At 42.0% G+C, this 20,172-nt stretch overlaps 1 protein-coding gene across 2 annotated transcripts; it reads right to left on the reverse strand.

Annotated features, from left to right (window-relative positions):
• Window positions 1-6,824: 6,824 nt before the first annotated feature.
• Window positions 6,825-18,073, reverse strand: LSMEM1 (leucine rich single-pass membrane protein 1). Of its 2 annotated transcripts, none has more exons than XM_059074601.2 (4): window positions 17,778-18,073; window positions 13,779-13,907; window positions 11,357-11,485; window positions 6,825-7,412 (listed from the first exon to the last, which is right to left on the reverse strand). In XM_059074601.2, exons 2-4 carry the CDS (start codon window positions 13,900-13,902, stop codon window positions 7,282-7,284), a joined length of 384 nt encoding a protein of 127 aa, XP_058930584.1. In that variant the 5' UTR covers window positions 13,903-13,907; window positions 17,778-18,073; the 3' UTR covers window positions 6,825-7,281. The 2 variants fall into 2 exon arrangements, with proteins under 2 accessions (XP_058930584.1, XP_058930583.1); XM_059074600.2 differs by having other exon boundaries at window positions 17,845-18,020.
• Window positions 18,074-20,172: the final 2,099 nt, after the last annotated feature.

Below are 20,172 nucleotides of genomic sequence, written 5' to 3' on the forward strand. Positions count from 1 at the left end.
CCAACTGCCACCAGGTGTCTCTCTTCTTATTAGTGAGCAGCACTTGGCTCTATTGCAAGTCAGAGGCAATGCAGGCAGCCTGGAAACGCGCCCTAGATTAATTACACAAATTCCCATTACTGAGCCATCACTATAGCCCGAGGATGCCCAGACGAGAACATCATGCAAAGGGTACAACACAGGTACACAATGACAAGGCAAAATCCAAGAGGTTCACATGATGTTCTAGGCTCAGAGGAGGAACAGATTGATTGCATTGAGGCCATTGGGGAAACAATTATGAATGACTCCTTTGTGACTTCTACAAGTAATATGGAAAGAACCTGGGTTTTCTCTCATCTGTAAAAAATGAAGGTTAAACATAGGTCCAGGAATGTACCTCAAAGGCTACCTAATGTCTTTTCCATTGTTTTTTCTGAGCCTGTAAGAAACTTTGAGCCCCTGAATGGATTTATAGTAATTCAGAAGTTGACCCCAACTCATCAATATTAAAGAAATTTGCTAAACTGGGGGGAGGGAGGATGTGGAGTAGCATTCTAATTTAGTCTATTTGTGGCAATATTTTAAACCACTTTGGAACATGGAACATTAGACATTTTTAGCATTTGAGAGGCCATAATTAGATTATTAATTGGTTTTTCAATTGTTTGACCTGCCCCATTTGTTCATCAGGCAATAAATGCTCTGTGGCAGCAGTATTCCATATTCAGGAAGGATATTCCTCATGGAATAAGCTGTTACAATCCATTTCTTTGAGGATTAATGCATGAAGAATGAATCATGTTTCATAATTTGAAAGGGGATGTGAGAGTCAGAGGAGGCCAAGAAACAAAGAGAAATTAGAATCATGACTCCCTTTTCTACATCGTTCTTCACGTACAAGGAAAGACGCGGGACAGAGCTCATCTGCCTTCATCCAGCAAGACTTAAAACGCCACAGCTTGACAGGTGGGATCTATACTTCACGCCAGGCCTGCTTTCTCTGCCCTTATTTACCCTAACATCCTACTTACCACATTCCTGGTCTAAAAGCAAATGTCTACAGAAAAATCCCTACGTATTTTATTGGCAAGACCAGCCTTGAAGGCAAAAAAAGAGAGAGAGAAGATATGAAACAAAATTAACAGTTTCTTTGATTTCTTTTTGACCAATAACGTGCCTTCCTCTAGGGGCAGTTTGATTTCTCTTAGGTGGTGAGAAATTTAGGGGTAACACAAGTTGTGTCCAAACGAACTCTTGCAAAGACAGAAAATGCACCTAAATTGAAGACAGGTTTCTAATCCTTGCAGTTTTAAGAGTTGCACCTCGCCTAGTCCCTGTTTCAACTGTTGATTTTGCTCCTCAGGTACTGAGGATTGAACTAATTATTTGCCTCACTTCATGGCCCATGACTGTCATTGGTTTCAGGTGATTCTTGAATAGTTGGGTATTGATTTTTTTTTAATCCCACCAACTCTGAGTCATTTATAACTGTTATATCAAAGAGGAGGGTGACCATTCCCAGACATGATTCTCTATGTCCAGGGAATGTCAATATTCTGTCAAAGGACCTACAAAATGTCTTCAGATGAAAATATTCAAGACAGGAGGTTCCCATTCCAAATGACCAGGAGGTAGGTTCTGACTTAATTGGGGCCAGGGCAGGGGGCATTCTAAGGTGCCACCAGGCCACTCACAGGTAGGGCCCTGAGCAGCATTAGTTTTCTTAAAAACAAAACAAAGCAGAAATCTTAATCATTTGTGTCTTAAGATCAACATTGATCACAATTTTTCCAACATGTGAAAAGACAAACTGCTGGGCAGTCTATCAGCCTGGCCAGGCCTGCTATCTCACATTCCCAGGAAGCCCCTAGGTCATGGAGCCACAAAGCTTCTATGGCAAGAATGATTCTTCTTTGCTCTCCTGGGGCAGGAAGTGAAGCAGACCCCTTTGTCTGGCTTCTCCTTAGGTTCCTCGCCCTTCAGCATTCCCAGGTTCTCACTGACAACTTCTGCTTTCAGAACGGCCCTCGACCAGCTCTTCAGCCAAATTGAACAGCCCCCTAAACTGGATCCTCAGCCAAGCACAGCTGAGAAGGGGGAGAAGAAGGGGGAGGAAAGAGAAAAGACAGGTGAGGGAGGAAGTGGAGGGTTCTTCTGAAGACTTTCATGGTTCCTTTGACAAGAGATTAATAGTGTTCCCTGAGGATTAAAAATAACATCCACAATTGGGCCCCCTCTTTAACATACAATTTATTAGCCGCTTAGAAACAACACAGAGCCTGAAAGACTTTCTGTCAACTTCGCTGTTCTCACCAGCAGCAACACCCTCCCACTATACAGACGAAACTCCCAAAAGTCAGGGAGGTTAAGAAACAGAGTCAAGGGACTTCCCTGGTGGCGCAGTGGTTGAGAATCTGCCTACCAATGTAGGGACACGGGTTCGAGCCCTGGTCCGGGAAGATCCCACATGCCGCGGAGCAACTAAGCCCATGCGCCACAACTACTGAGCCTGTGCTCTGTAGCCTGTGAGCCACAACTCCTGCCTAGAGCCCGTGAGCCACAACTACCGAAGCCCGTGCGCCTAGAGCCCCTGCTCTGCAACAAACAGAAGCCACCGCAATGAGAAGCCTGTGAACTGCAACAAAGAGCAGTCACCGCTCACCGCAACCAGAGAAAGCCTGCGTGCAGCAACGAAGACCCATTGCAGCCAAAAGCAAAGAAATTTTTTAAAAAAAGAAACAGACGCAAGAGAGGTGAGAGCCTCACTGTAACTTGTGCACAGAACAAGAATCCAAACACAAGTTTGCTCTGAAGACATCATTTGTTCAGCCTCTCAACCAAACTGAGCATCGTACTCATCACAGCAGCTTTTGAAGATCGTGAATTCTCAATCCCACCCGCCCTGCCTGCCAAGTCAGAATACCTGAGAATAGGATCCAAGAACCTGGGTCTTTCTAAGGCCTCCCAGCTGATCCTTGGACAGCCACACAGGGGAGCTGCTTTCTCCTGTTCATTATTACAGGTCATTACTGGCTTCTTACGTGTCCTATTTGCACGACCAATTAGCCTCCTCTTGAATCCTCTGTAGCATCAGCCCACACAGGGGGGCGCCGCATATACGCTCAACACCTGCTTGTTACAGGGAGTTAAGTTTGTTCTAAATTGCTTGTCATTGTTTTTTTTAATCCTTTTCATCATCGTGAAAAGCAGAATTATATTTTAGTAAGGTTTTGCCTATAAAAAAATTTACTGAGAAGTTTTTATCTTTACCAAATAAGTAGACACATGGGTTCCAATAAGAATATTTTTAATTTCCTCTTTTTTTAAAAAAACACACTTCCTGATTCTGTGGAAAGGTAGCTCACAGGTCTAATGCTCTTTCTCCTTTTCACAGCTTCTTCTGAGCAAACTCTTTCACAGAGGGGATAGATTACCGGTCTTTTCTGATGATGTTTCTTTTGGTCATCCTCTACTGAATTTAAATGGGATCATTATTTGAAGCGGGAATAAAATGATTTTATACACCGTGACTGAGAGAGACCTTGTTTCCATTAAAATTTTCTTTCTAAGCAATAAAAATGGATTATAACACAATGGTTTGTGCAATATTTCCCAAGACACCTCAGTCCAAATGTCATGCACACCAAATTTTTTCTCTTTTCCACCACAGACTACTGTTAGAAAAAAAAAAGCAATTGTGTTTTTTTTTCTGGCCCCCCGGCATGTGAAATCCTAGTTCCCCGACCAGGGATCAAACCCACCCCCCCTGCGTTGGAAGCGCAGAGTCTTAACCACCGGCCAGCCAGGGAAGCTCCTGCAATTGTGTAATTTTTAATCCTCCTGGTTTTCTTGCTCTTACCTAAGAGCCTTGCTCTGGAGATTGGTGTCCACTGGTGTAGTCCTGGCCAGATGACCCTGGCCTTTCCAGGAGAGAGAAGTACCCCGTATTCCCTAATCTGCGGCCGGGCAGCCACACTGGCAAGGTGAAGCCTCCTCCTTCTGGGTTGTTCCACACCCCAATGGCCTCCAGGTGTCACAGCAGAGTGTGGTGGGCGGGCCTGGGGCCGGCTCACCTGTAGATGGTTGCCAATCAGAGCAATTAGAGGAGCTGTAGGAAGGCTATCCCAGGGTCCTCATGGTGGACTGAAAAGTGCATGGCATGGTTCCTGGGGTCAGAAGACGTGGATAATCCTTCCATCACAGCAACACCAGGAAGGGCATGCAGACAGAGCCCATTGCCAGAAAAAAATCAGCTCACTCTGAGCCTCTTGTGAACATGTACAAAGTCCAAAGAAACATGCAAACCTTTCTTTTCTTTCCCTATCAGGACATGTCTCAGTTCAGCAGTCCCTTCTTTCTTTTCCTACTCCTTTGCCTCACATTACTGTCCCAGCTCCCTCCTGCCACTGTGTGCGTTGTGCTTTGGTCCAGGACAGACCTCAGCGAAGCAAATGTGGATTGATATGTTCTTCAGACTAGATCGTTTGGAAAACAACAAACCCTCCTGCTTGTATTGATCACCTCTTGTAAATTAGCTTAACAAGTTGTTTTGCCAAAAGCTCTTACCCCACCATCCCTGGTTGGATCAGATCAGGATGCTATGGTCTTAAGGGCAGCAGAAAAACATTTGGCCCTAAGTCCCCATCAGGAGATGTTAAATTTAGTGGGTTATTTCCTTTATACAACACCTACTACTTTTAACATTAATAATTACAGTAACTAGCATTTATTGAGTACTTTGTTTCTGACACAGTGTAAGTCATTTATCACCTCTTTTAAGCCTTACAACAATACTAAAAAACATTTCATAATGATCTAATTTTATTGATAAAGGAGGAAAGAGGTTAATTTTCCCAAAGCCGCAGTAAATGGTGGCACCAGGATTCGAACCAGACAGTTGGGTTCCCCAGCCCATGTCTCAACCACCATATTTGACTGCAGTGAGACTACATGTAACCAAAGGGTATGAAGGTTCAGCTATGCAAGATGAACAAGTTCTCAAGACCTCATGTCCAGAATGGTGACGATAGTTTACTGTATTGCATACTTGAAATTTACTGAGTATAGATCTTAGATCTTTCCATACACACCACACACACACATTCATAAAAATAGTAACTATGTAGAGGTGATGAATATGTTAATTAGCTTAATTATGGTGATCATTTAACAACATATGCATAGATCAAAACATCGTTATACACCTTAAATATATACAGTTTTTATATGTCAATTATATCTCAAAGCTGTTTTTTAAAAAAAAGGAAAGAAAAAAATGGTTGATTTTATTAAACAAAAATTCTCCAAATGTTAACATTTACCATAGTGGCTTTATACACACAAATTTTTTTTGAATTTCTGAATTTTATTTTATTTTTTTATACAGCAGGTTCTTATTAGTTATCTATTCACACACACACACACTTTTATTTTTCTGAACCATTTTGGAATTGAAGACATGATGTCCCTTTATCCTTAAATGTTTCCATGTGTGTTTCCTAAAACCAATTTCTCAATATAACCATGATACTATTAGTAAAATCAGGAAATTAACATTGATATAATACTATTATCTAGTCTACAGACCCTATTCAGATTATTCCTGTTGTTCCAATAATAGCTTTAATAGCAAATTTAAATCCCTGTGTTGAAAAAAAAAAAAAAAGACTACATGTAGCCAGCCAATATTTTAAAACAGGATCGACAGAAGCTGCGAATCTGTGAATCCAAATACCAGGAGCTGTAATGCCTGGAGTTCCCCAGGCTGCGTATGTGACCACGGCTCCATCGATGCCATACAGGCAGGACAGTGCAGATCCAACAAGATGGCTGCAAAAAGATGGATGAAATGATTTAGCAGACACTACACTACTTCATGTCATAAAAATCATAAATTCCTTGGAATAAAGATCATTTATTACTGAGCACAAAATATCTACTGTGTAGGCGAAAGAAAAAAAAAAACGGCATAACAAGACCAAACGGGTTCAAAGAAAGAAATGGGTATTTTTAAAAAGAATTGTTGCATCAGCTCATCTGTAGTTTGTGAAACAATGTTATAGCAAATCCTGATAAATTATTTTGCCACACCCCACCAACAGGTCAATAAGAATTTTCCAATAAATACAAATCAGATTTTTAAAATATTCTGCATGATATCAATTTTTAAAAATTAAGTATGCAGTACAAATGTTTTTGAGTGCAAAAATGGATAGGTGAAATGTCTTGTGTTTATTTCATTAACTATTTAGTGTTATAAAATGTGTGTTTATGTATGTGTGTAACTTTAGAATAAACCCAGATGTTTCTGATGAACCCAAAATGATAGAATTGCAAAAGACTTCACACAACAGACTTACACAATATATTTATATTAAATAAAATATTTCCTAAGACTCATGCTTTTAAAGCTGATTTATATCATAACATATCCAATTTCATAAATTCTGTGCCTTACCTTTTGTGCTAAAACAAGGCAGGTTCCAAATATTCCAAATATACAGTTTACCACTATAGTTTAATAAAAGCTACACACCTATCAGATTTCCTCACAATTAATCAGCAGGGTACTGAAGGATTTTTTTCCCATCAGAAACAAAGTCAAAAAGCTTATCTATCTATATATAACTATACATTTCCTTTGTTCCTCACTTGAATGTAAGCTTCTCTCGAGTTTGGTGGTTTGTACAAAGCAGCAGCTCAATAAACGTTAGTTGAATAAATAGGAGTCTCTCTTTTGACCCCACCCTACCACAGGCACATAACGACTATTAGCAAGTACCAGTAGGCAGCTAGCTTGGAGGCCGCCCACCCCCACGTCCCTGGAGAAATGAGTCAAAGTGTAATCACCTGAGCAGAATCTATTTTATTGCAAAGAGTTATCACCTGATTCCCTTGAACACAAATAATTCAATGAATTCCTTAGGCTTTCGAGGGAGTTCATAAAGTTACATGAGGTGCTGTGAAATTTACTGGCCACAGTGAACTTATTCTGGTGCCAAAGCTCCTTTCGTAAAAGAAGCTGTACATACAGAGCCAAATTCCCATTCTTGTTTCCTGTTCCTTGTTTCCATGCCAGCCACCTTTAACCCCAAGAAAGCTGAAGGACCCTACCACAAAATCAGCCCCCTTCTGGCGGCTGTCCCCAGCCCCCCTTGCCTTGGAGCTGCTCCCATCCCTGTAGTGGAAAGTTGGCCTTTTGTTGCCTGCAGATATGCCCTTGGTCAGTTCTTAACCCTGTACCATCCCAGGACAGCGAGAAGCTCAGGTGTTAGCGGTTGCTCTTGGAAGATCATTCCTTTAGTTCTGTTCAGAGTCCAGTTGGTTGAGTTGCTTTACAATGATGCTGTTGATTTTCTTAAGATCATCTATGTCCTTCCCCTCAGCTGCTAGTCTTCTTGATACATCTTCCATCTTGTTGCCAGTTTGAACTTTAAAATGAAAAACAGACAGTGTTAAACTGGTTTCCAGCGTGTTCCCTCGGGACTCATCAGAGCCCCGCTGGGGTGCTCGGCTTGAGAGCTGAGAGGCCCTCCTGGCCAATCCCCTGCTCCAGCATCCCACGCAGCCCAGAAGCCCAGAAGAGAAACTGATGAAGACTGAAGTTACCTATCAAGTGAATTATTTTTACGACTTCTTGGTGAAAGACTTGACTACCTTTGGCAGACTCCACACAGATTTTCGCTAAGAAAGACTTTGCCATGAGCAACCAAAGGAAACCACCAGCGTCCGATTATCCCCACCGAAGTGACTGTTATGTTGCCTCATTTTGAGACCCATTCTCAGAAAAGGTTTTTCACTCCACATGTGGGAGGTGGGATATTTGGGGTTCCAGACTACTTTGATATACACAGCTCTCCTGGTTCTAAATTACCAGTCCATTATGAGTGTATAATAATTCCCCTCAGACCACCCTGAGAGCAGAGAGTCCATATTTCCAAAATAAATAGAACTCCTGGTTATTGAGTAAGTCAGGGAATGGAACACTCTGAGGTCTGCTTATGAGTTAAAATTCCCAAGAAAAGCAGCACAAAATCAGTATTTAATATGTGAGCTCCTTATCATTTCCATTGCAGGCAAGTTTTTTCCAAGATATCTTTCAGGAACTGATGATGGTGGTAACATGCTACTGGGTTTAGCCAAAAACTAACATGGGAAAGTATTAGAGCCTCACCTTCCAGGCTTGGGACAAACTGATGCACAGAAGCTGCCTTTCCCCCATATCTGAAAAATTATGTTGGATGAATTATGGTCCAAGACATGACAGAAAGGTTTTAATTGAGCAGAGCCAGGCAGAGATATCACTTGCTTCTGGAAAAAAGTGTGAAACAAATAAATCCATAGCATGTGACATACTTCCTCTCTTGGGAACCTTCTACGTTAGTCAAACACAGAAGGAAGTAGCAGCCATGTTGGACTAAGTCTGTTCCACAATACAGTGGTTCCAAGTTAAATTCCAAAAGAGAAAAAGGTTTCTATATGCAAAAACGTTAGAGAAAAATCATGCCTGACCTGCCTTTTGGAAATTCACAAGAAGCAAAATAAAATACCTTAAGTATTACTAACCCAGCAATTCTCAAACTCATTTGACCATAGAACCCTCTTTTAAATTAAGGCAATACTTAATCACATCCCACATATCTACATTGCTTGGCCACTGGAAACTGCTACAGAGGTAGGTGGGCACCCACGGTAACCTATGCTTGCTGTCCGTTATTCCTCTTTAGGACAGAGATTGTGACAAAAACACAAGGCCCAACAGTTTATTCAATGTAATCAGTATAAAATAACCTTATTTCTCTTGCATAAAAATGTCAGGGTTATGGGCTTCCCTGGTGGCGCAGTGGTTGAGAGTCCGCCTGCTGAGGCAGGGGACACGGGTTCGTGCCCCGGTCCGGGAAGATCCCACATGCTGCGGAGCGGCTGGGCCCGTGAGCCATGGCCGCTGAGCCTGCGCGCCCATAGCCTGTGCTCCGCAACCGGAGAGGCCACAACAGTGAGAGGCCCGCGTACCGCCAAAAAAAAAAAAAAAAAAAAATGTCAGGGTTATAAAGAATATAAGTTCTTACACTTCAGCTAAAATGACACAAATTTGCACTGAATCCCACAGATGAGCACAGGCCAAGTTCATTTATAGCTGCCTGTGCCAACTCTGATCTTAGGTTGGGCTAAGGTTTATCTGAAAACCACAGGAAGCCTTTATTATTACTTCAGCACAGACAGTGGAGGGCTAGGGAGGTCAGGAGGCAGACAGCTCAGGGTATGAATCTCAGTTCTGCTTCTGACTAGCTGGATAAATGTGGAGAGCTAAACTCTCTTGGGCCTTAGTCTTTCATCAGTAAAATAGAAATATTAGACACTACCTTGAAGGGTAGAGTAAGGAGTTAAGATAATGAATTTAATGCGTCTGGCAAAGAGTAATTGTCCAATAAAAAGACACTCTTCTTTATTCACATTTTCTTTCTTTTTTTTTCTAAGATTTTTTTGATGTGGACCATTTTTTTAAAAGTCTTTATTGAATTTGTTACAATATTGCTTCTGTTTATGTTTTGGTTTTTTGGCCGCAAGGCATGTGACATCTTAGCTCCCCGACCAGGGATCAAACATGCACGCCCTGCATTGGAAGGCAAAGTCTTAACCACTGGACCGCCAGAGAAGTCCCTTCTTGCTGTTTCTTGATATGACTTTGCCCTCAATATAAAACACTAGAAGCAAACATAAAATAAATCCTATTCATACAAGGGGGTATAATATGGTGATAAAGTGAATGATCTTTGATGTCAGGCAGGGGTGTCTCTGAGCCCTGATTAGGCACCATTGTCTATTGGCCTTGGTCATATTAATTAATCTCTCTAAGCTTCAGTTTCAGCATTGATAAAACCAAAATAACAATAGGTCCTACACTATAGAGTTGTTATGAGGTGGTGAGCAGACAGACATAAATGCTTAGCACAGTGCCTGGGACAGAGTGGGCACCCAATACATAGCATTTTTAATTATCATTGCCCTAAATCTTACTACTTATTTTCCCACAAAAAAACAGCAGTCCCTTTGGGTTGCTCCCAAGTCAGTAGGCATACCTAAAATTTCTCAATAGTTTAACTTAGTCATTTCCCGGGCAGGTGAGGCAGGATGATATTTGGAGCATCAACTTACGTGGTATCACATTTCAGAAGAGTAATGCATGTGCTCTTTCCTGCAGGCTCAGGGCCAACCCTCCTCCAAAGAATAATCAAATACAAGGGCACCATTATTGTAAGGAGAGTTCACACGGTAGCTTCTAAGTGCAAAAGGGCATCAGCAGGGTGGCAAAGAAGCAATTAAGCATCACTCCTTCTCACCAGCTCTGAAACCTATACCAGGAAAAGACGTTTAAGCTAGAAGGGAGACGAAGTTTTGGGGAGGAAAAGGGGTTAGAAGCTGTAAGAGTCAGGCCCTCTGCTCACTTCCCATCACCACCACTGCTACCTCCACTGATCCTGAATGAATTTGAAATAGAGGCATTTCAGAGACATGTGATCCACCTCTCATTTAGCAGTTCTGAAGGCTACAAGGCCTGCAGGGCAGAAGAAAGTGTGGTGGATCCAGGCAAAAGGGTATAAAGCGTGACTCCTTCTCTCAGGCTCCGTCCACTCTTAAGAGGGGTGGGAGGGAACTGAAGTAACTCCAGATGGTGGTCTGCAGGGGACAGCTCAGAGAGGATGCTGGTGGGCTTTCCTGAAAGGGCAACATGCCTCAGGATGGACAGCACCCCTCCCCCACCTGAGGCAGAGAGGAGAGTGGCACTGAGACCTCAGGGGATCTCTTGGCTGAGGGGCTGTGTGGGAAAGCCTGGGTCACCACTCAAGGGCGGACATGCAGGGCCCAGGCCAAGGGCAGACAGGACGCCAGCCTGGGCGGTGTCAGACAGGAGCAATCTCCTCCCATCCCAGCACTGCCTCTGGGCCCTGGCACAAGCCCAATTAGTGCTTCTCATGGATTTCAGGGAAGCGAGGGAAACTGGAAGAGGGAGTGAACCTGACTGTGACTGAAAATTATAGACCTGAGTTCATGAAGAACCCATGTGTTGGATGAAGAAAACCCCGAGTTAGCTAGAATAAGCTGCCTACCATTGGCAGCTGGGGACTCCAGGTGAGAAATTAAAGCATTATAGAAACATTTAATGTCCATGTTTGTGAACTCCTGGCACCGAGGGCTTATGTGTGCCCCAGCGACCCGGCCCAGAGCAGCAGGTACCCTAGGCATTCACGCCCCCTCAGCCTTCAGTGGCAGCACTGACTGCCAGGAAGCACTGCCTCTTTACCGGAGCAAAGCTAAACAACCAGCTACAAAGTAAGCGCATAGCAGTGATGAAAAGTGGGTCGATGGTACTTACCTATCAGAAATATCACGAAGGAAACCAGTACCAGGCTGACAATCAGCACGATGATCAGCCCCACCAAAACCAGACTGTGGTTTCCATTTCCTGAGTTAGTGCCGATGTCCGGGATTTTCTCCTCTAGAGCTAATGTGAAACAAACAGCAACAAAAACTCCTCAGCATTAAAAAAAAAAGAGAGAGAGAGAGAGATGTAAGGGATATGCCCATTTTCCCTCTGATCACTCTGGAAAGAGACTTATGTCTGAGGAATGTCTTTGGATCAGGTGCTCTTTGAGAATTTTTCACCTTCTTCTATATCAGTATCCAAAGAACAAGTTGGGTCAAGCTATCTCCTCAGCCCCTATTTGGAAAATTCTTTGAAGATCGTGTTAACACTGATGTAGTCAGACTTGGATTTTTCTTTTGCTTGGGGGAGGTGGGTGGCGGGCAGGGAATAAAGAAGTTAAGGGTTCAGAGTGAGGGAGGCTCTATTGCCCTTTTCCCAAAGTGAGCCAAGAATAAAACACAGCTGGCTGTGGGCCACTTACTCTGGGTGAAAGGCTGAACACTCTGAGATATCTCCCAGAAAACTTTTACTTCCTATAAAAATAACCAGTTATGCTTATATCCATTTAAACAACAACATCAAAATGACCCTGATAGGCTTCCCTGGTGGCGCAGTGGTTGAGAGTCCACCTGCCGATGCAGGGGACGCGGGTTCGTGCCCCGGTCCGGGAAGATCCCACATGCCGCGGAGCAGCTGGGCCCGTGAGCCATGGCTGCTGAGCCTGCACGTCCGGAGCCTGTGCTCCGCAACGGGAGAGGCCACGACAGTGAGAGGCCCGCATACTGAAAAAAAAAAAAAAAAATGACCCTGATGTAATTTGGTTTCTAAAAGCTGTTTTCAGGATGGACACCCTCTGTAAGCAAGGTTCTCTTGAATGTTTTACAGTTGAACTGAAAATGCAACCATGCTTATAAACCAGTTTGGTTCACCCAAACCATGAATTGTCTGCATTTGGTCACTGTTTTGTAAGGCCTATTTGCCTAATAACACCCAAACTAAATTGAAAAAGAAATACAGAAACTCGCGGTAATGGAGATCCTTGAATTGCCTTCTGTAATCCCTCCTACTTTGTAACAGTCCCACACCCTCTGCTACTTGATTATGGAGAGGTGGGGGCTTAGGTCCTGCGCTTTATAGGGACATCCTGAGTCACACCCTCCAGAGCATTTCCTTCCTAATCATAGCCACGGCATAAGCTGGCACCCAAACACCTGCATTTATTGAGACCAACTGCAGTAAAAACAGGTGAAAATCTGAACAAATTAAAATGAAGAGAAAAACAAGAATTCAAAAAGGATTTAGGGGGCTTCCCTGGTGGCGCAGTGGTTAAGAATCCGCCTGCCAATGCAGGGGACACGGGTTTGAGCCCTGCTCCAGGAAGATCCCACATACCGCCCAGCAACTGAGCCCGTGAGCCACAACTACTGAGCCTGCACGCCACAACTACTGAAGCCCGCGCACCTAGAGCCCATGATCCCCAACAAGAGAAGCCACCGCAAGGAAAAGCCCGTGCACTGCAATGAAGAGTAGCTCCCGTTTGCCATAACTAGAGAAAGCCCACGTGTAGCAACGAAGACCCAACGCAGCCAAAAACTAATAATAAATAAATAAAATAAAAAATAAAATAAAACCAAAAAGGATTTAGAAGGGAAATAATGGACATAAAATTGGGACAGTAAGAGTTTCGAGTGCATGTGAAACAAACAACAAGTGGGCATTTATCACCTGTGTTGGAATGTCAGCATTTAAACTAGAAAAGATGGGGCTCAGAATAACCTGATAAAACTCATTTATAATATTTAGGGGACAAGTACACATGTAGTATTTAGCATTCAGCAGCTTTTTATTTTGTTTTCTCCCTCCTCTTTCTAATGCTTTAATTGAGGCAATCTGTAATCTAAAAAAATGAAGCTGACTTTTTTGCCCAACAAAATCTTAATGATTTTTTTTTTCAAACTAGATAAACGTGTGGAACAATCCGCTACAAAGTAAGACCTCTCTATGAAAGTGGGCACCCTCGGTGACCTGGCTGTGGTCACTAGAAGGCATAAAAGTGGCCAAGAGGGATGAGTAAGCCTCATCTCAGCAGCCTCCACTGCTTTCCAGGGAAAGAAACTCCACAGGGAACTTCTCAGAACTTTTAAAGACAAGAGTTCAAATCTTGCTTAAGAGCCAAGAAAGCCCACAAGCCTGGCAAGTATTCAGAAAACAAAAGCAAAAATTGCCTAATACTAAACAGCATCTCTAACACAGAGACTTCCTAACGCCCACCCCACCCCGAGCCCATGACCACAGGTCCAGCTCAGCATTTGCTATTTTTAGGTGGCCTAGAAGCCCGGACAGGCGGCCTAGCCTGGGAAGGCACACATACGGAACAGATGCTGCGATCCGGCAGGACAGAGGTTTAGTTTGTTTAAGTCATTTATGGAATCCACAACATAAAGCTTTCTATCTTCAGGAATGCCTCCAGAGCCGGTGTCCCGGGAAGGATTCATTGTCCCTGGAAGAAAACACTGCTGTTAAACACGAGAGGCGGGGCTGGGGAGCCGGCCTTCACACGGATCACAGTCCACAGGAAGTTGGGCTGGCCCGTGAAGACCCACCCACACATACTACTGCCAAATGAAGGGCTGGAAAAGTTTAGCTGTTCCTTTGGGGGACAACATTGAAACTCTTTTTTGCTTTGCTTGCCAGGAAGCTCAGAGTCAAGTGTGTGTCCCAATTTTAACGCTTTAATACCCTGCTTATCTGCACTTGCTCTTTCTTCCTGCTCAGATTTCTCAATTCTGTCTGTATTTTCCCTGGGCCTCTTTTAATTTTTTGTCATTGATTTTTGAATGTTTCCCTTTATTACACTGTTCGTATTCTGGTGAGACTTCTCAAATCCTTTGTGCAAGAAGATGATGTATAAACACATAAAAAGATAAAATTAAGCTAGGCAGCCTGTGGCCATAAAGATTCTGAGAGAAGAAAATGTTACTGTGAACCATTCTAACTGATGAGGCTTTAATACAAAACTATACTTTTTATATTCTCCCTCAATATAGTATAGGAGTCCCTATAGTATAGGAGTCCCTACCTTAAAGGTATCCTGTAGTCATTACAGACTGGCTCTGAGACCTCAAGACAAAAATCTTAGCAAACTGAGTACGGAGATGAATACTGCAGTTGTTGGAGGCTAAACTTCAGCACCTCTCAGGTCTCTTCCTTCTGTGTTTCCTTAGAGTGAGGTCACTTACGTAATAAGTATTCTAAAATTGTGGTTTACATTGAAGATAATATTCTCTAATGATAGCACAAGTTCAAGCTACACTGAAAAATCTGAATGGATTAAAAAGTTCTATTTTAAGATGTCTCTCTAGCACAACAGAGAACTTGTGACCTTTTAATTATGTGAAAAGAAGGTTCGAAGAAGACAAATTCCGATTGCTATCAAAGCTTTCTCCTTCACAGTTATCTCTTTTCATAAAATAAGTCTAATAATGGATGTGGGATTTTTTGATCGGGAAAGGATTTTAGACATGCTCTCATCTAGCCCCCATCCTTTCCACAAATGAGAAAATTGAAGCTCAGAAGGTAAATGCTCAAGATCATACATTAGCTAGCTGCTGGGCTGGAAGCAGGCCTCACGTTTCAGAGTTCACTGCCCCTTCCCTTGTGCTACCTTTCTTCTCCACACCCTTCCCGAATCCTTTGTCAAGACTCAGCTCAAACCTCACCTCCATTAAGAATCAACCTGTCTTTCCCTTGTGCCCTTGCTGGATACTGTACATTCTTCTATCAGAACATCTGTTCTATTTTATCGCATTTATTTGCTTACATCTTTGATTTCCCCAGTTGACTGAAAACTCCATAGAGTAATCTCCAATCCTATTCTTCAGATGCCCAGTGCCAAGTTTAGAAGCCAGTGATTTATGTTAAGTTGGAACACCTAAAATATTTTATTTAGGATTTAAATCTCACTATTTCCAAAAGAATTTGAGGCAGTTAATAATAAGTACACTAACATAAAACAGGTTAAGAATCCTCATGTCATATCTATCTGGACTTTAGTAAAAGCAATGCAGAAAACTTCACATCTGCCCATATGAGGCAACACACTATTGACTTCCTCTTAACATTTTAAAAATTTCCTTTAATGCCCAGCTGCAGAATGAAGGCAAATATGATTTGAGTTAGGAGAAACCAAATTCAGGAAAAAAAAGATGCACACCTATAGAGGATCTGAAAAAAAAAAAAAAAGTATCAGCCATTTACTAAACAGATTAAACTGCACGATAAAATATTAAGACCAAACAATTTCCCAGTAATAACTAAAAACCTACTAGTACTTGTAAAAAAAAAAAAAAGTTCCCCCAGAACCCTAGCTAAGAAAAACAGTGAGCTCGAAAAGTCATGAACTAGTTAAAATTTTTTTCAAAGTAAAAATCTAAAAGGGTGTTTCAGTTATGCTGAAATTTTAATTAACAAGAACACCTAACTCCCTGAATATTTTAGGTAAGATACTGCTGAGGCACTTTAGATATAGATATTACTGAATTCCAAATATACTTCATGGATCATTCCTAAGGGAATAACTTTAAGTGACAAAAAAAAAAAAAAAGTAACAGCATATAGAACAGAGGGGCCTTAGAGATCAATCAAATCTCATCCTTTTACAGATAAAACCAAAAGAGTTGACTGATGCATGCTCACAGATTCCTAAACTATTCTTTTAAAAATGTTTTATATTTTATCCTCTTTATATATTATCCCAAACACTAATCTGATGAGGCACAAAGGTTGTGTCCCATCATAGGATCATTGTTTCAGACACAGCGTCTATTTTAGGCTTGGTGGCTGACACATGGTTCATTTTTGGATCTCTGACTTGACAGCCTTGAGCCTTAGCTTCCCCTCTAGGGATGTAATTACTATTGCTTAAATCTCATACTGAGGCTTGAATCTGTGTTTACAAAGTAGAGGACTAGCTAGAAAATCATAGCTACAAAAACTGACTTAAGAGCTGCATGACTAATAAAATCTCCAAACTACTGGCCTTGCTGCTAACTCAAAAGGTGATTCAATGCGACATCAAACCCAGAAGCACTAACATAACAACTAAGAGTGAACTCTGAAGTGCTATGAATGGAAATCTCTTCATTTGGGTAAAGTCACAATGTAAATAGATGCATGTAAATAAATTAATTTTTAATTAAATGCAACATGCAAATGAAAAATAAAGAGCCAGTAGAGAAAACTGAGTTGGGTGTGGTTCACGGACACCAAGAGCCTGCAAATGACCCTGAGCCTGCAAATGACCCTGTGAGTAAATGGATACAAGATCACATGGCCCTCAAGCCAGGACCCATAGCTGTTTGACACCCAGTTGTTGCTATCTTTGCATCTCCACATGAGAGCATCTGGGAACAACCAGCAGTGCTGGAGCAGCCAGAGTGTTACTAAATTCTGCATTGCACTGACTTGACCCTCCTTCTTGACTGCGGTGTGCAAATTTGCTCATGAAGTGAGACTGACCAACCAAAGTAGCATCCTTTTCATAGAACCCTAATACCTTGACCTGAAACATGTAAGTAATTTTATTTTCCTCCAGTTTAGATCAATGCTAACAGCTGATTCTTTTTGTCATTTAAGAATTCTTTGACTACCTACTAATAAATATTCTGACCAATATCATTGTCTATGAAAATTTGCTTTGCTCTTTACTTTTTCCCATAGGTGCTTGGTATCAAACCAGAGAAATAACTCAAACCAGCACTGCTTGCCACAAAATCAAAATTGTTATAATAGGATTTAATTCAAAGCTAATAGGAAGCTTTATTGAGCAAGTCATGGTAATTTGTTCTATAATTCCATTTCAGAGTCAGTGCCTCTTCACATCCAGGAAGTAATTTTTAAAATCAAGTCTAAATCATCTGTATCAAAAGTTAAAAAGCACAGAGTAGGGCTTCCCTGGTGGTGCAGTGGTTAAGAATCCGCCTGCCAATGCAGGGAACACGGGTTTGAGCCCTGGACCCGGAAGATCCTACACGCCACGGAGCAACTAAGCCCATGCACCACAACTACTGAGCCTGTGCGCCACAACTACTGAGCCCACGTGCCGCAACTACTGAAGCCCGCGTGCCTAGAGCCCGTGCTCCACAACAAGAGAAGCCACCGCAACGCGGAGCCTGTACACTGCAACGGAGGGTAGTCCCCGCTCACCACAACCAGAGAAAAGCCTGCACACATCAATAAAGACCCAACGCAGCCAAAGATAAATTTAAAAAATTAAAAAAAAAAAAAGCACAGAGCACATGCAACAAAAAACATCCCAGCCTCAAGAATTATAATTCAGTCTCAGTAGAGTAATAGCATGCAAATTACTTACAAAAATGTGAGCTTTGACTGCTAGGTTACCAGGAAAAACAAATTATTCAGAAGCAACTATGACTTGCCAGAAATTCTGTAGCTCTTTCTTTGCCTCCCTTCGGCACACGGTGCTCCTATAAGGCCCATAAACCCCAGCATGAAACTGCTGGTCTATATTTAGTGTTAACTTAGCCAAGCAGTATAAGATTCCAAATACTGACTTTTTTTCATAGTGCCTAAGGTTTTTAGTAAATATAGTACTGGGACTATGCTTCAAAAAGAAAAAAACCACCATGCCTTGATTTAATGGTAACTGATGAGGTTCTGATTGGACTGAGATTTATGTCCTTATTTGGCCGATGTGTAAACTGACACAGTTCCTGCACTTCTGCCAGGTGTTCCCATATATATCGGGTAGCAGGCTGGAGCTGCCGCTCTGACAACTAACTTGCACAGGACTCCAGTCAACAGGAAAAGAATAAGGCTGACCGTCTAACCAGGATGAGGGCAGATCAGAGGACGCCTAGGGCTTGCAGTAGCTACAGAAGCAGACTGTGCGTGGGAGATTGCATGGCTACAGACCCAGTGCCTCCACTGCCGGCAATGGAAGCACTTTATCTCAACTTTCTTTCCTTTTCAAAGGCTTTATTCTGTGAGTTTTTAAATGCATCCTCCTTTCTCAGGAATGTCAGCCTCTGACGTGGTTCCCTCTCACACGTGCCAAGGACCGTCTGCCCTCTGGGGTACATAAAAGCAGCACAGTGAGGAGTAGACTATACCACAAGCCCACCCCCGACTATCCAGGCAGCATACTGAGGGTTAAGTGGTAAACGGATACGTAACCCTTTATAATCCTACCCTCCATTGCCATCGCTAGACATACATTAATTCATCCTTGAGACATATTGCACGTCAATTAGAAAATGTTTGCTCCACAAAATTCCTTTTACGTCTGGATTCAGTATGGACCTCACTCTCCTTTTGGGGGAAAAGAGTGTCATCTTTCAAAGCTTCATCTATACCTGAGGACCAGTTCATGAAGAAAGACAATGTAACTAGTAACTTTTTCTCAGAAGCATATAATACATTAAAAGCCATGCCAAATTTCTTGGAAAATGAGAATGTTTGTTAGCTATTATTTTAATTATCATATTCAGCTTTAATCTCCCAACTACCTCATCTGTTTTAAACCATCTATTCTTTGAAAAAATAATAGGATGGCCTCATTTTGAACAGTTTTTCTCTCTCCTGTAAACCTAACCCTTGAAGTATCAGTCACCTCCACTCTGCCTCAAAGGTGAGGAAAATGGAGACTAAGCAACTCCTGCCAAAGTCTGAATTCAACCCTATTTTACACCAGTGAGGGGGATGAGATTTTTTAAGGCTTATGAGCCGTTAGACTTCTGGAGAACCAGTGAAGAACAAAACAAGACAACCTACCTCATTTTATCTACTCCGTATCTGAAAGGCCACATCCAGAAGAGTTTTGAGTCACAAAAAGAAAATAGGTATTCTCACATGAACTGTTCAATCTGGGGATATTTTCAAGTATTTCTTGCTTTTTCTTTCAAATATTATATCTCATCCCCAGGAAATTAAAACATGCCACCAGACTTGAGTCAAAGATACCAACTGGTTCAAAATTAATGACTGAACCTCGAAGAACTTACTAGGCAGGGACCATTTTAAATTCCTTTAAGCCAGCAAGATTAACCAAGAATCAAGGAATGAATTGGTCTCTCATATACTATTTTACTGCTCTGAAGAAAACTCAAGCATTCTTTCACATTGAATCCCCACTTATCCTGTCTAGCAACTACCCCTCAATTTGACAAAAAAGGCACCCGTCTATAAATTTAATATACAAATTAACACTTGCTTATATCGTCTTCCTCCTAAAATCCCAGTAAAAAGGCAGATTAAAAATGATAAAACCACAAGTATAAAAATAGGAGGAAACAACACTGAGCAAGATTTCAACAAATGTATCAAATATGGGAAGGAAAGGGTGGTTGGTACCTGCCTTAGCAGACCTCTGGAGGACCAACACTGCTGAGTGAAGTGACAGACCCCGCAGAATTCAGGCAGGCTCAGAAACTGGAGGCAAAAGTGAAGCATGGAGCTAAATACAGGCAGGTAATTTCACGTTAGCCAAAAATATAATGCAATAAGAAGACTGGAAAACCATGTTACAGAAATCTCCCAAGAAATAAGGCCAGAGGCTCAACCCAGAAGCTCTAGTATCTCATGGGAGTTCCAGATCAAAGAAAATGTGTATGTGTGTGTGAAGGCAGAGGGGAGGTCAAGAACTTAGTATTTTCCAGATTGTTGAGTCCACCAAAGCACAGTACCACCCACTTTTAGAACAGCAGAGACAGATTCAAAGAACAAAAGAAACAAATCAGAAATTAAAA

This window comes from Kogia breviceps, chromosome 9 (genome assembly GCF_026419965.1).
Source record: "Kogia breviceps isolate mKogBre1 chromosome 9, mKogBre1 haplotype 1, whole genome shotgun sequence".
NCBI classification, from domain to species: Eukaryota; Metazoa; Chordata; class Mammalia; order Artiodactyla; family Physeteridae; genus Kogia; species Kogia breviceps.

Bases quoted from the DNA above. Each gene is read 5' to 3' on its own strand.
- LSMEM1 (XM_059074600.2), bottom strand. From the start codon at position 17,917: ATGCTGGGGTTTATGGGCCTTATAGGAGCACCGTGTGCCGAAGGGAGG. The intron at 13,908-17,844 runs GCAAGTCATAGT...GTTTTCTTCCAG, and splicing joins AAAGAGCTACAGAATTTCTG to GGACAATGAATCCTTCCCGG. The intron at 11,486-13,778 runs GTATGTGTGCCT...GTTTCACATTAG, and splicing joins CGGATCGCAGCATCTGTTCC to CTCTAGAGGAGAAAATCCCG.